The sequence below is a fragment of the Tarenaya hassleriana genome, unplaced genomic scaffold (assembly GCF_000463585.1).
Source record: "Tarenaya hassleriana unplaced genomic scaffold, ASM46358v1 Cleome11, whole genome shotgun sequence".
Classification (NCBI taxonomy): domain Eukaryota; kingdom Viridiplantae; phylum Streptophyta; class Magnoliopsida; order Brassicales; family Cleomaceae; genus Tarenaya; species Tarenaya hassleriana.
Genome location: NW_010961290.1, coordinates 1322362 through 1347544, shown reverse-complemented (window position 1 = coordinate 1347544; position 25183 = coordinate 1322362). Strand labels below are relative to the sequence as shown.

Genomic DNA, 25183 nt, shown 5'->3' with positions numbered 1-25183 from the left:
TTCCCTACTCGCCTGAGCATCTGGTCCACTCCATGCGTACATCAAGGGACATGAAACCTCATGTATCGATCTCCATTAATGCCTCACTAACTGAAGCTAGTCATGTTTCTGGATCTGCATCTGCCCTTCTCATTGGAGGATTTTCTCTATCAGGAATGGGCAAGGTATTTTTTAAGTTTTTTTTTTCATGTCTGCTTTTCCGGAATTGTTCATCTGCCTGTTAAGATTATGCTATATAATGTGAGTTTTGACTCATGAATATTTTGCAGCTGAATCTAACTCCAGATGCCAACAAGACCATCATATCGATTCTGGGGAATACCGGTAAAAACAGCATACCAAACTTTGCTTTGTTGATTCTTAACCCTTATTCTAGAAATACAAAGCGGATGATCCCTGATCTTGGATTGTTAATTTAAATATCTGAATGATCTTTTGCCATTGCAGAAGTTGAAATTCACTGGCATAACAAGAATAAGTTATCAATCAGCTTGATTAACAGAGAAGAATTTGGCATAGGAGGGCGTGCACATTATGAGGTAAATACTCATCTGAAACCCTGCTCTTTAGCTGATTTACCTGTCGAACTTGAATCCCGTTGTTATATCCAAACTTTTTTTGGATAGATGGTTTGAAAAGCCTGGATTTTGCAAGAAGGTGGCATTTCAGTGACTGACTTAATGGTGTTCCTTCATTTTGACATTATTGATTATCCAATCTTCTCAGGTTAAGGTGTTAAGATCGGAGAGATTCACTGATAGAATTAGCATCACACTTCCTGCAACTGGTAAGCCTTTTTTTTTTACCGTAAATTCTTTCTCTTTGTTCCTCCTGACTCTACACACACACACACACACACACGTATATGATATAAACATATTTGTTAATTGCAAGAGCAGTTTAGTAGATGCTTTGTTGCATAGTTGTAGAAATCTGTCTTCTCCTGTGGTGGTTGCAGGCCAGAGTGTTGAAATGGATGTCTCCTATGACACGGGAGAAGTGCCATCCTCTTCTAATAAAAAGGATGGAAATGCACTTATGCTGAAACTCCTCGGAAGCATTCTCGTGCTGATAATAACGGTGTTTATCCTCATGAGAGTGATCGATAAACCCTTCATCACATCTAGATCTGGTCCACTTGTCCCGTCCACAGCCACGGCCACGGCTACTGCAAACACGGCAGGGCCAGCGACTCCAGAACGCAGGAATCCAGCGATTGTGTATCACGAGCAATCTCCCAGAACTCCGTCGCCGTTTGTGGAGTACGTGAGAAGGACCATTGATGAAACTCCAAACTACAGAAGAGATGGAAGGAGGAGGTTCAATCCTCAGAACACTTTGTAGACTTCCAACAAAAGATTGTTGTTGTTAATGTAGATGTAGTAAAGAGCTTTGAGGATATTTATGGTATATCATACATCAAATCATGTAAATGGGCCTTGAATTGGGCCTTTTTTATGGATTATAATGGGCTGAAAATCGTATGCGGGTTTCTATTCGGTGTTTGATGAACTACCTCTATTAATGGGTTATTACATAACGATTTAAACATATGGTATAATATATGAACAATTTCTAAAATAAAGGGATTTAATTTAATTGCCATTACCGAATACCTAGAAAATATCAGGCAGGCGAGATAATTTAAACGGCTGAGATTTATCCATTAGGAAACTAAAATGTGAGATCTGCCGTCCATCATCATTTGACATAACATGCGAGCTACAATCCAGTGCAACCGAGAGTAGCGTAAGGCATTTTAATTTATCCGTCGGTCCCCGAGGGTTTTAGGGCTCAGTTACTGGTATTCTTCGACATTAGGGCTTCTCCTCCTCCAATCGAAGCTCTGTCGCAGGGAGGTTCGGATTTGGCTATCATGGAATCGTACGGAACAGAGTCGGTTCGTGAAGATGAGACTAACGACGTTAGACCCTCCGACCACGTTGGGGATGAGGACGAGAAATCTCAGCCTCACGGCGGTGGCGGCGTCGATAGCCCCGGGTAACTTTCTCTTTCGTTTCTTGTGTTTTCCCGGGAAATTTTGAGGTGGAGGAGGTGAGGAGCCTCTGGTATCGTTATTCGACTCTGTTTTCTTTGGTTTGAGTTGAAGAAGGTTTAGAAAAAAGCTAGATTTGTTTGGATGTGGAGAAGAAGATCGGGATATTTCGTTTCATTTGCTTAATTCTGTGAAAATTAGTTCATTCTATATGTTTCCGTAGAAATAATTGAGATAGAATAGAAAAGTTCAAGCCTTGATTCGCTTCTCTTACTGCTGTGCGGAATTAGCTAAGTGTGTTTTCTTTTTATGTTTGTTTCCAGAGAAAATCGTAGTGGAAAAGGATGCGTTTAGATTTGTTCTCCAGTTCTGTTATTTAGTGGATAGTACTTATACAATGTTTGTGGAATTTGTAGAAAGATATTTGTTGGAGGTTTAGCCAGGGAGACAACTTCAGGTTAGCTCTTGTGTCTGCTTGATGTTAGATACTAAGTGTTGCCCTTGTGTTGTGTAAAGTTCAATATTTTAATTGGGTTTTGATTGTTCATGTAGCCGAATTCGTCAAGCATTTTGGGAAATACGGAGAAATCACAGATTCTGTGATTATGAAGGACCGTAAAACCGGGCAGCCCCGTGGATTCGGGTTTGTGACATATGCTGATTCCTCTGTGGTTGATAAAGTCATCCAGGACACTCATATTATAAATGGGAAACAGGTTGGTTTTCTTACTTAAGCAGAGAGGTATGTGGTTTTGATGTAGTAGAGTGAAGTTTGTGATTGTGTTTTTCGTCAGGTTGAGATAAAAAGAACGATACCTAGAGGATCTATGAGTTCAAATGATATCAAGACCAAGAAGATTTTCGTGGGCGGGATTCCTTCTTCTGTAGATGATGGTAGAATGCTTTAAGCTTTTATCTGATACCATTGTTATGACCTGATTCTCCAGGAATGTTCTTTACCGTGTCTTCTGATGTTACTCATCTGCTCGTCTGGATTTGTTAGATGAATTCAAGGAATTCTTTATGCAATATGGAGAGGTGAAAGAACACCAGATTATGCGTGACCACATGTCTGGAAGATCACGTGGTTTTGGATTTGTTACGTACGAAAATGAAGATGTGGTTGATGATCTCTTGGCAAAAGGGAACAGAATTGAGTTCGCCGGGGCTCAGGTATAACTTGGACAACTTCGTTTTTCATCGAGTTTAGTAGCTTGTAATTTGGAATGACTTCTTTAACATTCTGTATATGCCTCATCAAAAGCTGCAAAGATGCACTGAGATATATATTGTGTATGGATCTGGAAAATCTCTCGTTATTGTGTGCTGATTGTGTAAAATTTTCGGGTGAAATTATGATACAGGTAGAGATAAAAAAGGCAGAGCCAAAGAAACAGAACCCAGTTCCACCACCATCAAAGAGGTTCAGTGACACGAGGTCTAACTATGGTGGTGGGGGATATGGAGAAGGGTATGGCGGTGGTGGATACGGAGGAGGAGGAGGAGCTGGTGGTCCATACAAAGCAGGCGGTGGATATGGAGGTGGCCGCTCAGGCGGTTATGGAGGAGGGTACCCGGGAGGGGAATACGGAGGAGGGTATGGCGGATACGGTGGAGGTGTTGGACCTTACAGAGGAGAACCATCCCTTGGATACTCCTCCGGCCGTTACGGAGGAGTAAGTGGATATAACCGAGGAGGCGGTTACGGAATGGGCGGTGGGTATGGTGGACCCAGTGACATGTATGGCGCCCCCTATGGTGGAGGCCCGGGAGGCGGGTACGGTGGCCCGGGTGGCAGTTATGGAGGGTATGGTGGAGGAGGAGGAGGAGGCTACAGAGGAGGAGGAGGCCATGAGATGGGCGGTGGAGGAGGAGGATACGGCAGTGGATACGGCGGTGGTGGAGGCTCGGTCTACGGAGGAAGTAGAGGCGGCTATGGAGGCGGAAGCGGCCGGTATCATCCGTACGGAAGGTAGAAAGTGTTCGAGGCTGCCTCTTCCGTGACACGGCCCGAAATGTCTGAAAAAAAAGGGTAAGTCTTAAGTTGGAAGATTTATTTGATTGTGACAATGTAATTTTTGAACGTACGATTAGGTTCATATTCCGATCTAGGTTGTAGACTTTGAAATGAAAAACTAAAAAAATCTGCACATTCTTTTGATTAGAACACGCTTTTAGAGAGTTAAGTAACTTTCAAATGATGTTGTCGGCTCTGTTCCTTCTGCTCCTGTCCATCCCCATTGTCACGTAACAGGTTAATGTAAATGCAAAGAGCCGAGAACAGCAGTCAAATGGTTGACCAAAAAAGTCAAGAATATGGGCCAAATGGGTATCTAGGCCCAATCAAATATGAATAAGCCTCTGATACAACCCGAGGGATCGTGACAGCCACAAAAAGGGGGCAAAAAAATATCCAGTGGCAATAATCGCCTATGCTCTCTCCTGCGTTCATTCACCAAAAATATACTCCGACGATTTTACCTGGAATTTTGGAATTTCTCCCGGGAAAATTTTGCCAGTATAGCCGTCTCTATCTCGATCGATCGAATTTAAGGATCCTGGAATCTGAATTGTGGTAATGATGGCGTCTCTTGCGTCCAATCTCATCTGCTGCAGAAAGGTACTTGCTGGTTCTGGCGGTGAATTTATGAGCTCTTTATTTTCGAAATTGATTTAGAAAAAAAAACGATGATGGTTTCAGGTGGAGAGATGGCAGATAGTATGCAGGAAAAAGGAGAGAGGAAGAGATCATCATCATCAGAGCAATCACCCTTACAAAGTCATCGAAATCACTCCTCCTCCCAAATGCCTCGGCGTCCGCTGCCTTCCTCATGTGAGTTTCTTCTTCTCCTTTGGGTTTGCGATCTCTCTTCCACTTTTCCGGCAAACTGCTTAATCTTGTGTGTGGGAATCACTACGGTCTCGGAATGACTGAAATTCTTTTACTTCTATTCGTGAATTTGAATTATGAGTGACCCCTCATGAGTCATGACGCATTTGTTTGGAAATCATAACCGGATTAGACCATTACCGGTACCGGTTATTCATCGGTTAGTAGCACGGTTAACACCCAAGAGTTGCCGGGATCATGCATGACATTTCAATCCCAGCATTTATACCATGAAACATACATTTGACGCAGAACCTTCAGTGCGGGGAAAACGTGATGATAGAAGGGCAGACGTACACGATCTCGGCAGTGACGCACCGTTACAAACTGCGTAAAGGCAAATACGAGCCGAGCGAGAAGCGTCTCGACGTCCTCTCCGCCGGCAGATACGTTTTGAATCTCTATCTTGACAACTTGCTCCAGAAATCTTGACCCTCCTTTTATTTTTTTATCCCTTGTTGCTTGTTAATAATAGTACTGGTAGTGTTGTAATTGCTACCCCAACTAGTATTCATGGCTAGGGTCGCATTTTGTTTATTAACCGAATAGTCGAAACCAACGGAATCCGATATAAAAACTGACATATTATGATTTCTAAAACCGAATACGAACATAATCGAACCAAATAAAAAAAGATATAAAAAAATGAGTTTTTTACTGATAAAAATCGAACCGAGTCGATCCAAATCAGTCCGAAGTTAATATAAAAACAAGTGGTTATAGGTTTTTTATAACTGAAATAACCAAATCCGAATATATTCGAACCGAAAACTGAAATCCGAGATGGTAACCCTAATCATTGCCTTATCCTTGCAAACTTTTTTGTACTTTTCCTTTGGGAAAGTTTCATAATTTTATGTCTGCTTGACCCCAATATGACGCCCCTTTTCTTCTACTAGTGAATTTGATAGATACTCCCAAGTCTTTATATGTCGGGCTTACGTTACTAACTATAAACGCCGAGCGAATGTTTTTCAACCGGATAAAAGAATGACGCCTCCATGTTTAATGGTTTATAGGCTCTAATATATGCATTTAAAATTAATCTAAAACGAAAATCTTGTTGAAAATAAAATCCATTCCTTTGAGAGAAAAAAAATATAAAAAAAAAACGAATGAGTGAGGTTTTAAATTACTGGATTGGGCTGCTACATAACTCAATTGTTGACACGTGTCCACATCATATGGTTTCGTTAAATCTTTTCTGTACCGTTGGATCAACATACCATTAACAATATTATATCGTGTTTAATCCGTAACCAATTACTATAGTTCAAGCTTGAACGGTCAAACCATAAAATCAATCATCAATAAATGAAAACATCCATCAATCGTGTCGTCCCATGGATTACAATTACATCTGTTCGGACCCCTTTGAAGAAAGTCGTTCTGCGTCCATGTATCCATTATGGACCCATTTGTCCCGTAGCTCTTTATATAATAATATATATCCCCACGGGAAATATATATATATATATATATATATGTGGCTTTGGTACGAGCCACATATTTATGAAAGGACTCATTTACCCCTGGGGAAAAGGATGCGTAGGATAATAAAATGCGCCGAGGAGGACAGCCGTCCACGTGCTGTTGCCGCTCTTCACGTGCGTCCATGTGAGTGTTAGGCTTTGGGGCGCGCCTCTCTCCCGTCGTAAACTACCGTTCCCGCTCTTTAAGTTAATGGTATTATCGGTGTAAGCAGTTAATTAATTAATTAATTACTCTGTTAAATCTAATAAGCCAATACGTATAAAAATGTATAAATAGCTAATGATTGTATATTTAATGATGCAGAGACAAAAAAATCCATTTGAGAGATTGAAGAAAATGTTTATTTAATATTTTAATTGATCATAATCTCAGTACAAGTAATCTGGACTGCATAGGCAGAAGAAAGGGTTTCGTGATTTAAATAATGCCATAAAATCCACCCAAAAAATTGCATTGGGACATTAATCGTCCACTGATTCATTGCATTATTTCATTGAATGTATATTAATGTACGCACGGTACGGTTTTTTTTAAAAATACTGTAAGTAATGAAAATGGATAAGTTTTGTTTTTCCTATGTATGATAGTGTGATCTGAACCATAAGTTTTGAGTTGGAGATTTTAATAAACTAATAAAAAAAGAAATCTAAGAAACTATTCTTATGAAAATTTTTAGGAAACCCCTAAAATAATTTGAAAAAAAAAACCCTACAGATGTCAATTATTGGCCAAAATTACTACATTTGTCGACACATTTGCGTTATAAATATATAAAACTATATAACTACAGACAATATTTCATGAATATTCCAAATAAATCATTTTCACCTAAAGAGAAATGTCCACTCCTTTATAATCACATTTCTCATGCAAGGACGTGGGATTCGGCGGATATGCCCGGCATTTTACATTACTTGTCTCTGTACATGTGTGTGTGTATATATATATATATATGTATAATCCACTAATTAGTAATTAGTGGTTAAAAGCGGCTTAATTAGCTTTAAGCCTTTTTACAGCAAGAACAAGAACCGGGAAAAGGCAGAGGAAACAAGAAGCATTGCTTTTGAGGGGAACATCACAAGATCGAGAGGAGAGAAAAAGCTGCTCGAGCTTTCCCCATAAAACGACGAACAGATTTGCATAATTCTCTCCGCTCTTTTTTTTTTCCTTCCTTTTTCTTTTTTTGTTGCTGCTTGCTTCGTTCGCATCCACCTGAAGAGAGAGAGAGAGAGAGAGAGAGAGAGAGAGGGAGATTAAGCGGCATTTTTTTTTTTTATTGATTGCTCTTTTCTCTCGAGGAGATCGGATCGGATCTGGAAAAACTCGTCGAAAGCTGCGTTTTCAGTCACTGTGAGAGAATTTTCTTGAACGGATGACGGGCTGTCTATGATCAGGTTTCGATTTCTTCCCTTACTTCAGTCTTTCTTCTCAGTTCTGTTTCCGCAATCTTTCACGGGTTTTTGCGTGTTTTTGTTCGGCTTCTTCTGATTGGCCGCCGAGAAAATGTCGCGGGAAAACGAGGGGAAGGTGAAGTCTTTCTTTCCAAGCGGCCGTTTTCTTCCACCTCCACTTTCCTGCATTTTCTCGGCACCCAAACGGGTCACTTGGGGTTGTTCACGGATTAAGCAAGCAAACCCAGAGTCGTTGGTTTGAGTTAGACGAATCCTTTTTTCATTTCCGTAATCTTTGGTGATTTCTTTGATTGCAGAATTTGATACTTACAATCACCTGTGTACACAAATGGAGTCGTTGGTTTGATTGCAGAAAAAAAAATTTCAAATTGTATTCTTTAATCTTTTCTCAGGAATTTAGTCGAACACCTTCAATGGAATCACCAGCCAATAGAATCAGTTCTTCCTCCAAGACGGCGAACCCTCCAAGCGGCTCCAAAGGTTCTACTTCAAGCAAGTCCATAGACGGAGCCACCGAGAAACCCGAGTCCGTACGGATGTCGAGCGAGAAACAGGAATCGCCATTGACGACAGAAGCTTCTGATTCGCCTGTCTCGTCGAAATCTCGGAACCCTGTCTCGATTAAGGAGACGAAGAACCGATCAGAGCCGAGGTTTTGTCCAAGCCCTTCGAACACGTTCTACACGGCGACTCTCTACACAGAGGCCAAGCAGAGCTTCACGACCACCGAAGCGAGCGACTGCGCGAGCACGAGCACGGTCGACAAACGCGGCTTTGGTGGCGAAACCGCTAGCGACGGCTTCTGCGACTTCGAGAAGGCGAGTGCCATATACAGAGGAAGCACGGGGAGTGACGTCAGCGACGAGAGCAGCTCCAGCGGTCTGAGCAACGCGGCCCACAAGCCGCACAGAGCCAACAACGACAAACGCTGGGAAGCGATCCAGGCCGTGAGATCGCGTGTCGGGTCGCTCGACGCCAAGGACTTCAGGCTCATGAAGCGGCTCGGTGGCGGCGACATCGGTAGCGTTTACTTGGCCGAGCTTATCGGGACGCGAACGTGTTTCGCCATGAAGGTTATGGACAAAGCCGCCATTGCAGCGAGGAAGAAACTTCTTAGGGCTCAGACAGAGAGAGAAATACTGCAGTCGCTGGATCACCCGTTCTTGCCGACTTTGTACGCACATTTCGAAACAGAGAAGCTTACTTGTCTGGTCATGGAGTTTTGTCCTGGCGGTGATCTGCATTCTCTTAGGCAGAAACAGCCCGGGAAGTACTTCCCCGAGCACGCGGCGAGGTAATTGCCGGTTCTCGTGCTTACGTTTGCGTTTTGGTCGATGGTTATTATGCTGAGATATATCGCGATTGCGTTTTGCAGGTTTTACGTGGCGGAAGTTCTTCTTGCCATGGAGTATCTTCATATGCTGGGGATCATATACAGAGATCTCAAGCCGGAGAATGTTCTTGTCCGAGAAGACGGGCACATAATGCTGTCTGATTTCGACCTCTCCTTGAGATGCGCGGTCTGTCCAACGCTGGTCCGGTCATCAAACCCAACTCTTGACTCCAAGAGCTCGAGCTACTGTATCCAGCCAGCCTGCGTCGAGCCGCCGAGCTGTGCGGTCCAGCCAGATTGCATCCAACCTGCGTGCTTCACGCCACGTTTTCTCTCGTCCAAGAGCAAGAGCAAGAAGAAATCCTCGAACGAGATGACCCGTCAGGTCAGACCGCTGCCAGAGCTGATAGCTGAGCCGACGAACGCTCGGTCCATGTCGTTCGTGGGGACCCACGAGTATTTGGCGCCAGAGATCATCAAAGGAGAAGGCCACGGCAGCGCGGTGGACTGGTGGACGTTCGGGATATTCCTGTACGAGCTTCTGTTCGGGAAAACTCCGTTCAAAGGGGAGGTGAACAGGGCGACGCTATTCAACGTGGTGGGTCAGCCTCTGCGTTTTCCGGAGCATCCGAGTGTGAGTTTCGCGGCCAGGGACCTTATCAGAGGGCTGCTGGTGAAGGAGCCGCAACACAGGTTGGCTTACAGGAGAGGAGCCACCGAGATAAAGCAGCATCCTTTCTTCCAGAGCGTGAATTGGGCATTGATCCGATGCACGAGCCCTCCTCAGGTGCCTCAGCCTGTTTTAGCCATGGGCCATCATCATCAACATCAACACCCACAGCATCATCAGCAGCATGGTAAGCCAAATGTGGATGTGAAGCCTTCGGGTAATTATTTGGAGATCGATTTCTTCTGATTCTTTCTTTTCTTTGGTCGTGCTCGTGTTCTTCTTCCTGGGCTTTATATCATCAACTGTATGATGGTTTTGTTTGTGCTTTCTTTACCAATTGTTGCCAAAGATTTCTGTCTTTCAGACATCAATGTCGTCATGATGTTGTAACTATAGACGTAAACACAAACAGCCTTCCGAGACCTATATTCATATTCTCAGGATTCGGTGTTTTCATCAATTTCGTCAATCACTAATTCACTATGATATATAATAATATTAACTCCTGGCATTTTTAATTCTTTTCTATCACACAAGTGATTTTCACATAATTAGCGTCTGAAAATGGGCGTGATAACGTCTGATCTTCCTAATTAGAAAAATTAGTTGAACAAGAAAGAACCCTTCGTTAACCTAACCGCCTGTCAGCGAAGACCGTTTGACGGGCGAATAGAATGGTGGGTAGCTCGTGCTGTCGCTAAAGGCCGATTTCACCGTCGAGGCACTTTATCATATCATGTGGGACCCCCATGATTCCACAACGTGAGGAAGGGCTTTATTTTTGGCGAAGATGGTGTGAAAAATGATAGCCAAAGTCGCTCTTTGTCCTCCACTCCGATCGCTTCGATTCTTCAACTCTCTCTTCTTCTACGAAACCCTAGCTTTTAGAGAGAGAAAGTGTCTCTCTTCCATGGCCGCAGTAGATGACGAGCAGTATGGGTTCAAGCGGCAGGAGATGTATAGCGGCAGCCTCGCCGGCTCCGTCAGTCCGTACGATCGCCATGTCTTCCTCTGCTACAAGAGTCCCGATGCGTGGCTCTCACGCGTCGAGAATGAAGGTCTCCCGAAGCTTTTCGCCTCCTCTTTCAAGGCTCGCAAAGCCGATATCTCTGTCGAGGTATAGAATGCTCGATATTTGTTTACTTCTCTCGTTTCGTGCATCTTTCTTAACCCTTTACTGATCTTTTCGGTTTTGCGTCATAGACGAAACTGACGATTTGTGGAGGAGGTGAATCGGATGGGGACGTGTTGATTTTCCCGGAAATGGTCAGATATAAGTAAGTGCATCTGAGGTTTTGATACTTAACTGCTTGTTTGAATTTATTTTTTGGAAAACGCATGGCTACGATTTGAATCATAGCTGTGGGAAACTGTTTTGATAAGATTCTGGAAGCTGCACAAATTCGATTCTGGATCTTCGGAATTCGATCAAATTATAGAAACTGGCTTGTTAAGACTCAAAATTCTGACCCAAGATACATGTATGATAAGCTGGTTTTATATCATTCACTTGATGTGTGCATCCATTCTCCTATGTTACCGGTGAGATCTTAAACGGTGTCTTGTAATCTCTCTCTTCTTGCTTATGTCACTGCAGGGGACTTAAGGACACGGATGTGGATGCTTTTATTGAAGATGTGCTTGTGAATGGGAAACCATGGGGCTCTGGGTTCCAGGAGGAGTTAACTGGTTCCTATGTGTTTGTGTGTGCTCATGGTAGTCGGGACAAGAGATGCGGTGTTTGTGGACCGGCCTTAATAGAGAAGTTTAAGGAGGAGGCAGATTCGCATGGACTTTCAGGTCAGATCTTCGTTGAGCCATGCTCTCACGTCGGTGGACACAAGTATGCTGGCAATTTGATCATCTTCAGTTCTGATTCAGCTAGAAATGTGTCTGGCCATTGGTAAGAAAAATGCCGAATGTATAAATTGCTTGTAAAACTCGGAGAAGGAAATGGAATGTTATACTTTATTCATAACGTGACTGCGCATCTATGTAAATGCAGGTATGGCTATGTAACTCCTGATGATGTGCCCGAATTGCTTGACCAGCATATCGCTAAAGGAGAAATCGTACAAAGAATTTGGAGGTATTTTTTTCCCACTCCTCTTCCTAGCCCGTAGTAGATATTTGTCTTGTTGAAGTAGCTTTACGTTTTCGCATAAAACAAACAATACTCGATGACATTCCACGCTGGTGTAACCTTAGATAGGTTAGCACATTACTGCGTAGCGATCACTAGTGTTATACTTGACAAGCTTCTGCTATCAGAGACCAGTATCGATGTATTATCTTTGCTTTCGCCGAGCTTTTGGTTTTGTGTAACTTCTTAAGGAACTCATAGCATTACAGTCACTTCAGCATATGATAATATTTTCTACAACATGACATGAGATCTTTCCGTTTTTTTACTTGTTCTGATTCCGGAATGCTTCTTCAACAGTGTCTCTCCCTTTCCACAAAAGTGACAGAATTGTTTAATTCCTCTCAATGGTGGTAAATATTACCCAGCCTCCTAAACCAGATACATTTGGATTCAGGGGCCAAATGGGACGGCCAGCAGGCGAAACTGCAAAAGGGGAAGAGCAGAATCTGGCAAACGGGAACAGCATTGAAGGGAGCAACGGATTGACGGGAGGCTGTTGCCAGGGTGTAAATGGCGTTTCGTGTTGCCAGGGAGAAAATCCAGAACCAGCCAAGAAGAAGGAAACCTGCAAGCCACCGGGCTGGTTCAGGTCCCTGGAGAAGGACGAGGTGTTCTTGGCGGCTGCAGTGGTTGGAGCCGTTGCAACAGTGGCTGTGGCTTACAGCTTTTACCGAAGGTCAGGATAGAACCAGAACGCACCCTCGCCATTGGAGCTTTTCATCTACAAGTAATAAGCCTTTTTTCCACCCCCACTTTTTTTTGGGGGGTATAAAGCCGGAGGATAGTAGTTTTTTATAATTAAAAAAAAAAAAAGGAGAAGAGAAACATGAAAGGAATAATCTTTCGGGACCATGTTTTTGTTTTGTTTTGTTTTATTATACTGAGCGATATGGTTTGATGCACATCAATTATGGTAAACAAAACCCAATAATATGGTTGTGCTACATTTTTCTTGGATGATTGTGTGTATATAAGTAGATTGGATTATCCAGATTTGAGATTTGAGTAGTTTAACCAGTGGAACGGAATATAAAATGTTTGTTATGTTCTGAATTCAGACACCCTAAATCATATGATATGATTGGTTTCCGATATTAGTCTGAATCTTGATCCAATAGATCCGGTAGAAAAAAGAAGGATAGATTGGAATCGGGTGTTATAATGGCAAAAGATGTCCAAGGACCATGAAGTTTTTGCAGACATGACAGAGAAATAGGAGAGACACCCCAGAGAAATAGGAGACTGAAGGAATGTATGATGATGATGATGATGATGATGATCCTTGAGTAGACTGCAACATCACCTCCTCACCTCACCTCACCTCACCGGTTTCTGTTTCTTACATAATGTTACAATTTGATATTCTTAAAATAAATAATATTATGACGGTTTTTTTAGCATTGATTGATTATTTTAATGATAATGACTTTAATTATAATTATTTTTACGAGAAGTTTAAGCTTTTTGAACGGTGCAAAGCTATGGCTAAAACTATTTTTATGTATGGGCCTTTAGATAAAGACTAATGGGCTTTTCTCCATTATTAGGCCCAAAGTATATATCCCTTTTTCTCATTCTAACCTAACGTAGACAAAAAAAAAAAATCTAAGCGCGGTAACGTCAGTGGAGAAGAAGACGGCGAAGTAGCAGAGTCCGCCATGAAAGAGGAGGGGAAAAGCATGAGACGGAAGGGGCAACGGCACCGTAAGACCCTAAATCAGAATCTCAGAGAGACATCGAATAACCATAATGACAAGAAGCGTCCACGAGAGATCGAACTCCACAATGGCCATGAACAAGGAGGTTCTTCGGCCTCCTCGAAGCGGTCAAAATCCTCTAATTTCCTCGACATGGTCCTCTCTCGATCAAAATCTATTTCTATTTTTATGTCAATTTTTTTTTTTTTTGGAGGTTTTAGCAGGTTTTTTCACAAGAAACGGTTTTGATCATGGAGTGTTGTTATGATTGCAGCTTCGAGCGAGATTAGCCGGTGGACACTTCAGGATGCTCAATGAGAAGCTCTACACTTGCACGTAAATCTATTTTCCCCTGTTATTTTCCATTTGTCTCTCTAGTATTTGGACTAACGAAACTGGATTGGTTTTTTCCAACACCCAGAATATGTTTTTGTCAATGTTTTGCTGAGAAAAGTGTCTATCGTTTGCTAGATTTAGCTTCATTTGATGTGAATCTGTGATAATGTTTCTAATTATATATGTGATTGCTCTGATACCAATCTACTTTATGTTGTATCAAAATGGATGTGCGGAGGAGTCCCGAATTAATTGCAAGTAGTATTCTTCAGTTCCAAATCGTTTGAGTTCATTTCCTTTTACCGTTTTCTCAGCGGCAAAGAGGCGCTCGAGTACTTCAAAGAAGACCCCCAAATGTTTGATATGGTAAGATTAGTTTGAAACCATGGTCTGTCTTTTAAAGGATGCATCTTTCAACATTTTTCCAATTTGTTCGATGAATATTTGCGTCTCTTAATATGGCTAAGAAGCTCCGCACGTTGATGTCTGCGATGTTTACTCCCACAATTGACTTTGCTTTGTCAGTATCATACAGGTTATCAAGAGCAAATGTCACATTGGCCTGAACTTCCTGTTAATACCATAATAAACTGGCTCAAGTCTAGGAGCCCTTCTCTGGTCGTGGCTGATTTTGGCTGTGGTGAGACTTTCTAAATCTGTTTTTTTACCGCAGCTTTCTCCTTAATCTTCTGCCGACATCAGTATCTTGATGCAATTGTCTTTCAGGTGATGCACGGCTTGCAAAGAGCGTGAAGAACAAAGTGTTCTCTTTTGACCTTGTCGCTAAGGATCCTTCTGTTATTGCATGCGATATGTCAGATGTACATAATACATTTTCCTTAATCGATGTCGCATTCTCTCTACTTAGTGATCCTTTTCTGAAGCTTATTAATGGTGGTAATGGTTTTTTTTTTGTGATTTCTGGCAGATTCCTCTCGAGTCTTTGGCTGTTGACGTTGCTGTATTTTGTCTTTCATTGATGGGAACCAACTATTCCAGTTACATTCAAGAAGCACATAGAGTTCTTCGCCCAAGGTCCCCTGACCTCTCCATTCTTTTATTTTATAGCTTATGATATGTGATGGTTGGTTAATAGCCTCAACTATGGTGCACTCAACAGTGGTTGGCTTCTCATAGCAGAGGTGAAAAGCAGGTTTGATCCAAACAATGGGGGAGCAGACCCGAAAGCATTTGTAAAGGCAGTATGTGATCTTGGATTTACATCGGTTTCAAAGGCATGTTCTCATATAAATTCCCCCTACTCTACCTACCATAATCAAATCCTCTTTCAATTCCTCTAAACCTTACACCCTTTATGCAGGACTTTTCAAACAAGATGTTCATCTTATTTCATTTTCAGAAAAAGGTCAGTAAAGATCCCTCCTCTTTTTTTTCTTTTTTTTTTTTTTTTGAAAATCCGGAAGTTCACTGGGCTTCGGTCCAACTACATCCCCAAGAGGATTGATGAAGTCCAAGTGAACCCGAGTGGAGACTCGAACCTTGATTGGGAAGGTTGCTCTATCCTTACCATTTGAGCCACCCAATCTTGGGTTAAAGATCCCTCCTTTAGTTTCAGTTAGATCCTGGATTTACATCCCTGAGGAGGAGGTTTTGTTTTTATAATCTCTCAAACCGAAAACTCAATCACTTGCATGATATTAAATAGGAGAAGCCAAATTCAAAGAGGAAGGAGGGGATGAAGTGGCCAGAACTAAAACCATGTTTGTACAAACGCCGATGATTGTAAGTACACAGACCCCTAGTTCTCATTCTTCATCTGATGCAAGATTACGTAGAGACCGCTCTAGTAGGTTCTTGTCTGTTGTAGGCTTGTAGTGTATCTAAAAGCTTATGATTGACTGAAAAAGTTTTGGAACATTCATCTTCAGTTTTGTTGTTTTCATTTAAAGTGATTTTTTTTCTTTTCCTAATGAAACTCGAAATGTTTAGTTTTATATTCAGCATTGCCCAAAAAGGCCATATCTTTCATATTTTCAAACCTAAGTTTATGTATTGTGTTTTCTTGTCCAAGTCTTTTTTTGGTCGGTTAGTCTTCGTTCTTCGAATGGTCACACAAAAGTCTTATGAAACGAAGTGAGAGCTTTAAATGTTTCGCCGATTCGGTGTTCCTCTTGACAATGTTTTGTTGGTTTTGTTTTTTTTTTTTTAATTATTTCTTTTTCCATTTTGACTTTTGGTTTACAATTCCTTTTGTCTGAAAGCATTTTTTCTTTGTCTGATTTTTTTTAAAATGAAACTATATCTTAATTTATCGTCGGTGAAATAAGATTTTGTTTTAATTTATAGGGACAATGCAACATTTTTCTGCTGCAAATTTTTGTATCCCTTGAAAAAATAAATAAATGGGAGATTCTGTTCATATCTAGGACCTATTGATCTTTTAGATGGTAGATATTTCGGTTTGGAGTGTTGTAAACAAATGAGAAGACAATAATATTTTTCAAATGTTAAATAATTACGAATTGAATTCTAACTGATTCAAATCAAATCCAAATGTAATTATATTTTTAAAACCAAAAGTCCTAGTATTAAAATGATAAATAACCAAATTAACGAGTTTAGTGTTTGTTTCAATGCATCAATTGAGTGATTTATATATATATATATATATATATTTATATATAATGGAAACTTCAAGAAATTGATATTTTTTTAACCAAATTATCAGTACATAAATCAAGAACCGAAAGTACAAAAAGAACATTGAAAATCCGATCATATGCGACACCGCAAAGTACAAAAAAACATACTTGAAACCCGACTCCCGCTTTTTACTTCGCCTCGCCTCCGACAATATATTCAAAAATACTTTTTTTGTTTTTTTTTTCTACTATTAAACAAATAATATCTTTTTACTGTTAGCATTCTATGAAACGAAACCACATTTTTTTCCAATTTAATTATTTTGATACGATATAATGACAGTCCAGTGTAATTTAAGCTAAATATAGGCGAATGCCGTTGCCAAAACATTAAATGTTTTGAACTAAAACTGTTTTTATATTTATTTATGAGTAACTTTAACAGTTCTTATTCTTTTCCTCGGGCGACTTTTACCGTATTGTATTGCGTGAATTTTGATTTTGTTTTTTGCTTTTACTTTTTTTTTTAATATATATTTTTACACGTATTTGACTTTCACGAGATAAAACACGTGAAGGAAAAAAAACAAGAAGTGGGTAAGAAGTGAGGGGGGGTTTTATTGACTGGTCATAATAATACTTATATAATATATGGATATATAAACACAATATTTTAATATAAAAAAAGTGATGGAGTGTCGGTGTGTCTCATTGTCTTGTCCAAGAGAGATTGTAGATGAAAGAGGTAAACCAAAAAAAAAAAAATCCAAAAACTGCTGTTACAAATTTTTTTTTATAAAAAAGTCAACTATATATAGATGTCATGCTTTGCTGAAATTAATGTAACACAACCAAACCAAACCTTGAAATTAGATTTTTCCGATTTATTTTAATTTTAATTTTTTTTTCTAGTTACAAAAATGTGCATGAATATAAATTTTCTTTGAATTTATTTTTTTATAAAACAATCATTTAGAATTTTACCACAACGTTTTTCTAAAAAGTAATTATTATCCATAAAAATTAATCTGCGTGTTTTCCTAATAAACAAAATTAGCCTTTTCCTCACAGAGCACAATGATCTCTTATCCCTCTTTTTTTTTCTACAGATTAATGATGGGTGTGTAATTTATAAAAGAGGAAGAAGGGGAGATCAAAGACCTTACGCGGAAATAGCTAACATATTTTTTTTTGGATTAAAATATACAAAGGAATTTTAAAAAAAATCATAAATTGAATTTTGCCCAGAGGAACACGAATCATCAAATTTTCAACCCAACATACCCATTTTGACCATTTCCCCATCTGGGTTTTTCCTTCAGTTCGAGTGTCAACTTCAGTTCTTTCCTTCGTTGTTGTTCTCCTCTCTCTCCTCTTATATCTCCGCCTTGTTTCTGCAGATTTTTTCCAGAGAAATTAAGGATCTTTCTTTTTCGTGCTGTTGACAAATCGTTTTTTTTTTTTTGTTGTTTTGCTTTCTTTCTTCTTTTCTGTTCTTCTGGGTTTCTTTATTCTCTGCCCCGAATTTGCCGGAATCCTTTGGTTTCGCTTTTAATCCCCGAAAGCATCTTGTTTTTGCGATTATATTGTTCCACTATCAGAATTTCCTCCGAAAAAGAATGTACCGTCATCAAAGAGATCCGTGTTTGATTGATCTCTAGCTAGGGTTTTTGCCGCAAGTTTCAGTTTTTTTTTTGGTCTGGGTTGTTTCTGGAAATGGGATCTGCTACTGGGTTTTACTCAAACCAAGAGTTTGAATTAGATCCTAAATGGGTTGTTGATCCTAAGCATCTATTTGTTGGTCCCAAGATTGGTGAAGGTGCTCATGCCAAAGTTTATGAAGGAAAGTAAGTTGATTTCTTTCCCATTTATCTGGTTAAATTCCTTCGGTTCATGTAAATTGACTTCAATCCATTCTTGTTATGATCAAGTTTTGTGTCTTGATCCAAGATTATGGTTCTTTCATGGGATTAATCTACTTGAACCGGAATCTGAACAATAAGACCTTTCACGTTTTCAAAGAACTCCATCTGCTGAAAATCCCATAACCGTGTTCCAGGAAGAACTTAGGCTTATTTGGGTTCAAGCTATTCACTTTCTGTCCAGCAGAAGTGTTTTGTAATTCAAAGTTTTGTCCTTTTATTGTCAGACGAAATTCATCGGTCTGTTTTAAACATTTCATTCATCATTGCTGAATATTTTCAGAGTTGTGTCTGAGTTGAATAACTTTGGCATGCCATTGAAACATTTGCTATATCAGTTGAACATTATCCAGTTAGTTCCCTCTTGGTGAAAATGTTACTTATATTAGCATTTCAAACTTTGAAGAACTCTTGATTTAGAGAATCGAAGACGGGTTTTCTTCTTCTTCTGGAATCAACATTTTTGCCCATCAATCTTTGAAGAACTCTTCATTTTGATATCTGTTTCAGTTTTGATGTCTGTCCCATGAGCTCTTTCATGAATCACCGCAGCCTGAATAGATAAATTAGCTTGTGGTTTAATGATACTTTCACCTCTGAATCTTTGGTCAATGTAAAACCCGAGGTGGGTCTCGAGCAAGGTTTGGTCGTAGAGCTAGTTTTCGTAGATTTCTATGGTTGTGGAGATGTTTTTGGGAAGAAGAAAAAAAGGTTGTATGAAAATGCTATCTCTTTCTTAGGTATAGAAATCAAACTGTGGCTATAAAGATCATTAAAAGAGGAGAATCCCCGGAAGAGATCTCCAAAAGAGAGAAGAGGTTTGAAAGAGAAGTTGCTATGTTGTCTAGAGTTCAGCACAAGAACTTGGTCAAGGTCCGGCTCCTTTCTGTTTATAACTTTTCTCGAGATTTCGAGCTTTAAGATCATGACGATGCCGTGGTTTTGTTGGTTATATAGCACCTCTAAATGTGGAACCATTCCATGCCTGAGAATGGTAGGGGCTTAATGATTATGGTAAATGATGATTTCAGTTCATCGGAGCGTGCAAAGAACCCATTATGGTTATAGTCACCGAGCTCCTACTGGGTGGCACGTTGCGTAAATACCTGCTCAACTTGCGGCCTCGGCATCTGGGCATTGATGTGGCTATCGGGTTTGCTCTCGACATCGCTCGTGCCATGGAATGCTTACATTCCCATGGCATCATCCACCGTGATCTTAAACCAGGTAATGTCACTATTGGCAGAACTTGTAATAGATCAGCATGAGCGAAAACCTGTTTTGCAAGATCGATCTTTTACGCTGTTATATCGATCCACTCGTAGAATCAAATATTTTACCTGCATATATTTCCGGGTCTTGCCTCGCAGAGAACTTGATCTTAACCGCTGATCACAAAACGGTTAAACTGGCGGATTTCGGCTTAGCCAGAGAAGAATCGCTAACCGAGATGATGACTGCAGAAACCGGGACATACCGCTGGATGGCACCAGAGGTACTTCTCTATAAACTCAGTGTTCTTATCATTATGTATCCTGCCTTTGCTTCGAAACGCTGAAATGTATCGCAAACGCAAACGCTGTGCACAGCTTTACAGCACGGTGACGTTGAGGCATGGAGAGAAAAAACACTATAACCATAAGGTGGACGCATATAGTTTCGCGATTGTGTTATGGGAACTGATCCATAATAAGTTGCCGTTTGAAGGCATGTCTAATCTACAAGCGGCCTACGCCGCTGCGTTTAAGGTACAACCCTCGTCGCTCTCTTCTCACGTTTTACTGCGTTTACTTGATGGAACCGCGTTTGCAGTGTTTGCGTCGTAAACCAAACGCAGTTTTCTCTTTGTTTCGCTTTCAAAGGCTCTCGACCTCTCCGATTGAACCGACGTTTGCTTTTCGTGTTTTGGAAACGCCGTTTTGATCGTCCTGTTTTTTCTTCGTTGAATACTTTTTTTGGCAGAACGTGAGGCCGAGTGCCGATGACTTACCGGAGGACCTAGCGACAATAGTGACGTCATGTTGGAAAGAAGATCCGAACGACCGACCGAACTTCACGGAGATCATTCATATGCTTCTCCGCTACCTCTCCACCGTGTCGGCTCCCGAGCCTGTCCCTCCACCACGCCGTGTCTTCTCTTTGTCGGAAAACGCTGTTCTGCCGCCGGAGTCGCCAGGGACGAGCTCTCTTATGGCCGTCAGAGACGACGGCTCCGACCGAATCCCGGGCGGCAGAGACGGCCCCGGCGAGCCGGAGAAGCCCAGGGGAAGCTTCTTCTTCTGTTGCTCGTAATACGATGAATGGTGTGTGTATGTATGGTACCGATTTTGGAAATCAATGTATCATAAAAGTGTATTACCACCACTGTTCCGCTATATTAGATTACGAAATTAAGCTATAAATTTGCTATCCTTTTCAGAAAATGGACATGGATCTGTTCTCTGTTTACTTATCCCACAAGGAAACCTGCTTGAAGCCAAAGAGAATCTGTTCTCCGTTTGAAGAACACAGAAGGACCACAACCACTGCTCAAGATTACCAGAAGATTCCTTTCTCAATTTAAGAAGAAAAAGACATCTTTTTAACTTGAAAGCTAAGACCTTTTGCCCTAATTTCATCCCGTTGGCTTCAAGAATCTCTCTGCAAGTCTGCCCAAATCTAAACTTCCGAACATTGTTTGCACCCGACAAGAACATGCTTTGCCAACGAACCTTTTTCAGACAGAGATGAAGCAACCATGGTTATGTGACACTAAGCCTAAATCTGGAGGTAAAGGTTGAGAAAAGGGTGTAAGCATTAAGCAGATGCAACTAGAACAAGAATGAAGCAACTCTTACAGAACTAAAATCATAACAATCGAATCCCCGAGAAAAAAAGGTTATAAACGAATGCAACAGAATTCCCTATATGGAATTAGATTAGCCCGGAAACGCAAAATTTCCCATTGAAGAAAAACCTGGGAAATGTTGCCCTGCTAAAAACAATGAGCTCTTATCTTATCTCGCAAACCTCTGTATCAGAAGAAACTGACAAAGTCCCGGGAAGAAGGAATCAACAGAGCCACTGTCTGAATCCAAGGTTCTGTCAGATTCTTTCCGGCAACTGTGTATCTAACAAATTCCCGGCCTTTTCTCCTCTCTCAGTTCAGGTGGACACTCTATGCCGTCCATATCGAGATCATCACAGTGGCATCAGTAACAGATCATGAAGCTTTCGTCTCAGCTGAGCAATCTATTCAGTGGGGTTCAAACTATACAAGAAACACCTCAACATGTTCATATAACCACTGTCACCCACTTTCTCTGATGCAGTTCCCAGGTAATAGGTATTTGTACTGATCTGCATTATCGAGCAGATGGGCAGGAAGATGAACCGCTGAATAAGATCTAGGGATAGGTCCCATCTTACCGATAATCTCTTTGAACGTGTACTCCTCGGGAATCATATCGAACAGATCAGTCCCTCTGCAAACAATCTCTTGAATCCTCTCCGGGTTCAAGTAATGAGAGAATCTGATGCGGTCAGAGTGGCTATAAGCTTTCATCTTGAATATGAATTCACTTATATGGCGGAAGCAGAAGCTGCAGTGCCATCCAGCGTCAGATAACATAACATCACTCTGGCGGAAATGAGCATACCGAGTTTTCCCGGGTCGGTACCGGTGGATAGATGCTCTCCAGCTCTTGTTATCGACATAGTACTCGAAAGAATACAAGTAGTTCTTCAGCTGAAGGTGAAGGATTGGCGGAACATCGTCACACCATCTCAAAAGATTAATCGTGTGGGCGCTCGGGATCTCGTCCACATCCGACATGATCAACAAGTCATCCTCTTGAATGCCCGCAATTCTAAGCAACTGATCCAACGCAACCCGTTGATATGCTTCCTCGATGAACGGGTTCTCGCCCTTCTTGAACCGTCCCCCGATAGTCCCGTAAGTCAACCGAGGCTCCACAAACTTGAACTGCTCCTTACTGCTCTTGAAAACCAACGGCTTGACCAAACCAGTAAACGTCGAGTTAGACTCGAGAAGAACGAACTGAGTGACATAAGGGTAAAGCTCTTTCCAACGGATGGTTAGAATATCTTTCTCGTTGCTGAACAAGACAGAGTCAAAAACCCTTCTCGGGGATTCACGGATTCCCCATCCGTGAAGCTTGCAGAGAGTTTCCATGGAAACATTCTCGTGATAATAGTGAGGAAGGACGGAGAATGGCTTCGGAGGAGATTCCCAGAGGGGTCGGAGGAAATAGGTGACCTTCTGGCCGTGCAAATACATTGCCAAGATACAAAAGGGCATCACCATGAACATGAAAATGTAGGTTTTCATGTCGAAACCTCGAAGAACACACTTAAGCCTCGTCATGGCTGCTGTCCGTGATCCCTGCAGCAAAAGAACAATACGCCCAAACAGGGTGGTCATACGGTGAAGAACAAGATTCCATGGAACATGTTGGAACCATGATCTGCACAAAAAAGCTTACGAATTTCATGTTTTTAACATAACTTGCATTGATTAGATCGGCACCAAACTCATAATCACTTGCCCATTGTCTGAAAATTCAAAATTTCCCAATCTCCCCAGAAATTTAGGCGACAACGAAAAGCGGAATTCTTCCAGAAAATAAAATAGAAAGCGATTATCAGATTCCCATCGATTCAAATCCAAGTTTACGGTACAGAATTGCGTAAAAGAACGATATCGATAACTGCAGAACCAAAAAATTAAAACTTTCCACGAAATTATAATTTCAAATTAACCAACTAATTGCATTGTAAGTGCAAGGAGTGGGAGCTCTGCGTAGAAGCCGATCTCTCTCCAAACACAGACCAAAAAACAATCATTCTTATGAAAAATTAACAAAAATAAGAATATAATTTCGAAAAGGGGAATTAGAATTTACCTCTCCACAGACATCTGTGCAGATATCATCCGTCTTCTTCGAACTGTAATACCCATCGGACATGATTCACTTGGATGTATAACCACGTGCGATGGCAGAAACAACGCTCTGTTCGTCTAATGCTTGAGCCGGAAACCGGAGAAGCCCAGATCAAGACCGACGAATTTCAACCAAACAAAAAAAAAATAACCAGAAACAAAAATAGAGAAATCTCCTCGTAACTCCTTGGCTTTCCGCAAAATTCAATGCATCTGTTTTCGCTTCCGTCGAAAAAAAACCTAAAAACATCAAACTATAGCGGCTTTTAAGGAATCCGAACCCAACAAAAAGAAGGAAAAAAAAAAAGAATATTTCAAATTTAATTCTCTCCACACAGAACAGAACAGAACGAACAAAAGGAAAAGAATTTAGCCAAAATTGCAAGTTTTTTTTTTGGTTAATCAAAATTGCAAGTTGGGTAGCTATTTCGGTTATTAAACGAAACTGAATCGAATCGAATGGAACAAAATATAATCATATTCGAATTGAACCCGATATTAAAATCGAAACGGTTATGATTTTTTTAAATCCGAAAAAATCGAAATCGAATTGAACCGAACTGATTAAAAAAATAACCGAAAAAACCGACGACTTTCTTTTTAAAAAATGAATTTTTTACTGAAATCGAATCGAACCGAATCGAAGTTTTAATGGTCTACAACCGAAATAATCCAATCCCAATATAATCGAACTGAATGGCCACACCTAATTGTGGGCAAAGCGTTTGTTCGGCGTCCCCGATTACGCGTCTTGTAGCCGTTGGATTAATCTGGAAGGCGTTAGATTAAATCGTACGGTTGATGTCAATTCACGCGTGGGAGAGAACGTGAGTCGCTGTTTTGTCAAATTGCGGCAATTGCCAATTGCCAGCGCATAAAAGACGAGCCGTTTTCTCGCCTCTTCTTCACAGTAATTAAGAAAAAACGACACGTAGTTTTTGATAGATAGATAAATGACTCAATGAGAGGAGAGGAGGTTATTATCGTCATTATGCTTTGTTTATTGTCATTACGTTATATATTTATACATAAATAATTAGAGATTTTCTTTCCAATTCATTCTAACTCTGTATATTTCTAGTAAAAAAAATCCATAGATTACAAAAACTCAAAACAAAAGAAAAATATCCAAATAATTTTATAAAAAAATCTAAAAATTTCAAAATACATATAGATGATAAATGAATCAAAGTAGAATAAAAACTGAATCTAGAAAACATATAGAAATAAAATAAACTACAGATATTATAGAATATCAGTTTAAAAATTGAAATTATAATATCTTATACATATTATATTCATTTGTTAACAATGTTGTATAGCACTCTGATTATACAATTCGTTTAGATGATGCCTACCCAGTTGTAATTGAAAGTTGATCAGTGGATACCATTGGGCTTTCAACAACCTCGTATAAAATATTTGCATAGTATAATAACGAGTCTCACACATAATTGGCCGCAAGTAATGATTAAATATTTTTAAGAAAACTATAAAAAAAAATCAAGCAAACCATGATTATAGTGAAAAATAAGTTTGAAAAATGAAATGAGAATATGGACCAACACAAATTTCTAGGCTCGTTAGTTATTTTTTAATATGTTTTTGCAAGCGACAGTATAACAAATCTAATAGAGATTAGGATATCTGTATCTAACTTATCTAACCCGGTTCTTTCTAAATTATTTAATCGACATTGATTATTATCGTGTTGTTGGCGATGAAATTTTAAAAACCAT

At 40.4% G+C, this 25183-nt stretch overlaps 8 protein-coding genes across 12 annotated transcripts in view; 7 read left to right on the top strand and 1 right to left on the bottom strand.

The window, feature by feature from the left end:
• LOC104805370 (nuclear pore complex protein GP210) overlaps positions 1 to 1496 on the top strand; it is a 12694-nt gene extending 11198 nt beyond the window's left edge. The window contains exons 33-37 of the mRNA XM_010529925.1: positions 1 to 164; positions 270 to 324; positions 448 to 539; positions 727 to 787; positions 959 to 1496. Coding sequence (XP_010528227.1) covers positions 1 to 164; positions 270 to 324; positions 448 to 539; positions 727 to 787; positions 959 to 1344 — 758 coding nt within the window. The 3' untranslated portion in view covers positions 1345 to 1496. The remainder of the gene's footprint in view (positions 165 to 269; positions 325 to 447; positions 540 to 726; positions 788 to 958) is intronic.
• Positions 1497 to 1783: 287 nt separating this feature from the next.
• Positions 1784 to 4187, top strand: LOC104805369 (heterogeneous nuclear ribonucleoprotein 1). 2 transcript variants are annotated; one of them, XM_010529922.2, is made up of 6 exons: positions 1784 to 2001; positions 2413 to 2453; positions 2549 to 2712; positions 2791 to 2890; positions 3000 to 3169; positions 3361 to 4187. In XM_010529922.2, exons 1-6 carry the CDS (start codon positions 1877 to 1879, stop codon positions 3970 to 3972), a joined length of 1212 nt encoding a protein of 403 aa, XP_010528224.1. In that variant the 5' UTR covers positions 1784 to 1876; the 3' UTR covers positions 3973 to 4187. The 2 variants fall into 2 exon arrangements, with proteins under 2 accessions (XP_010528224.1, XP_010528226.1); XM_010529924.2 differs by lacking the exon at positions 2413 to 2453 and having other exon boundaries at positions 1798 to 2001.
• A 93-nt stretch (positions 4188 to 4280) lies between these two features.
• On the top strand, positions 4281 to 5441 carry LOC104805368. 2 transcript variants are annotated; one of them, XM_010529921.1, is made up of 3 exons: positions 4281 to 4616; positions 4698 to 4829; positions 5148 to 5441. In XM_010529921.1, exons 1-3 carry the CDS (start codon positions 4575 to 4577, stop codon positions 5316 to 5318), a joined length of 345 nt encoding a protein of 114 aa, XP_010528223.1. In that variant the 5' UTR covers positions 4281 to 4574; the 3' UTR covers positions 5319 to 5441. The 2 variants fall into 2 exon arrangements, with proteins under 2 accessions (XP_010528223.1, XP_010528222.1); XM_010529920.1 differs by having other exon boundaries at positions 5139 to 5441.
• Positions 5442 to 7279: 1838 nt separating this feature from the next.
• LOC104805367 (serine/threonine-protein kinase D6PKL3) lies at positions 7280 to 10238 on the top strand. The gene is made up of 3 exons (XM_010529919.1): positions 7280 to 7777; positions 8188 to 9089; positions 9171 to 10238. Exons 2-3 carry the CDS (start codon positions 8209 to 8211, stop codon positions 10042 to 10044), a joined length of 1755 nt encoding a protein of 584 aa, XP_010528221.1. The 5' UTR covers positions 7280 to 7777; positions 8188 to 8208; the 3' UTR covers positions 10045 to 10238.
• A 347-nt stretch (positions 10239 to 10585) lies between these two features.
• Positions 10586 to 12931, top strand: LOC104805366 (altered inheritance of mitochondria protein 32-like). Its single transcript, XM_010529918.2, has 5 exons — positions 10586 to 10915; positions 11002 to 11075; positions 11396 to 11701; positions 11804 to 11887; positions 12339 to 12931. The coding sequence occupies exons 1-5, from the start codon at positions 10601 to 10603 to the stop codon at positions 12628 to 12630; spliced, it is 1071 nt and encodes a 356-aa protein (XP_010528220.1). The 5' UTR covers positions 10586 to 10600; the 3' UTR covers positions 12631 to 12931.
• A 612-nt stretch (positions 12932 to 13543) lies between these two features.
• LOC104805364 (ribosomal RNA-processing protein 8) lies at positions 13544 to 15930 on the top strand. Its single transcript, XM_010529914.1, has 9 exons — positions 13544 to 13797; positions 13916 to 13977; positions 14292 to 14343; positions 14503 to 14617; positions 14704 to 14798; positions 14906 to 15012; positions 15098 to 15212; positions 15299 to 15343; positions 15644 to 15930. The coding sequence occupies exons 1-9, from the start codon at positions 13603 to 13605 to the stop codon at positions 15716 to 15718; spliced, it is 861 nt and encodes a 286-aa protein (XP_010528216.1). The 5' UTR covers positions 13544 to 13602; the 3' UTR covers positions 15719 to 15930.
• Positions 15931 to 17735: 1805 nt separating this feature from the next.
• Positions 17736 to 21198, top strand: LOC104805365 (serine/threonine-protein kinase HT1). 3 transcript variants are annotated; one of them, XM_010529917.2, is made up of 7 exons: positions 17736 to 18427; positions 19243 to 19375; positions 19534 to 19729; positions 19873 to 19997; positions 20092 to 20250; positions 20465 to 20805; positions 20922 to 21198. In XM_010529917.2, the coding sequence occupies exons 1-6, from the start codon at positions 18297 to 18299 to the stop codon at positions 20792 to 20794; spliced, it is 1074 nt and encodes a 357-aa protein (XP_010528219.1). In that variant the 5' UTR covers positions 17736 to 18296; the 3' UTR covers positions 20795 to 20805; positions 20922 to 21198. The 3 variants fall into 3 exon arrangements, with proteins under 3 accessions (XP_010528219.1, XP_010528218.1, XP_019057120.1); XM_010529916.2 differs by lacking the exon at positions 20922 to 21198 and having other exon boundaries at positions 17737 to 18427; positions 20465 to 20913; XM_019201575.1 differs by lacking the exons at positions 19243 to 19375; positions 20922 to 21198 and having other exon boundaries at positions 18338 to 18427; positions 20465 to 20913.
• Positions 21199 to 21292: 94 nt separating this feature from the next.
• On the bottom strand, positions 21293 to 23788 carry LOC104805363. Its single transcript, XM_010529913.1, has 2 exons — positions 23407 to 23788; positions 21293 to 22886 (listed from the first exon to the last, which is right to left on the bottom strand). Exons 1-2 carry the CDS (start codon positions 23467 to 23469, stop codon positions 21792 to 21794), a joined length of 1158 nt encoding a protein of 385 aa, XP_010528215.1. The 5' UTR covers positions 23470 to 23788; the 3' UTR covers positions 21293 to 21791.
• Between the last annotated feature and the right edge of the window lie 1395 nt (positions 23789 to 25183).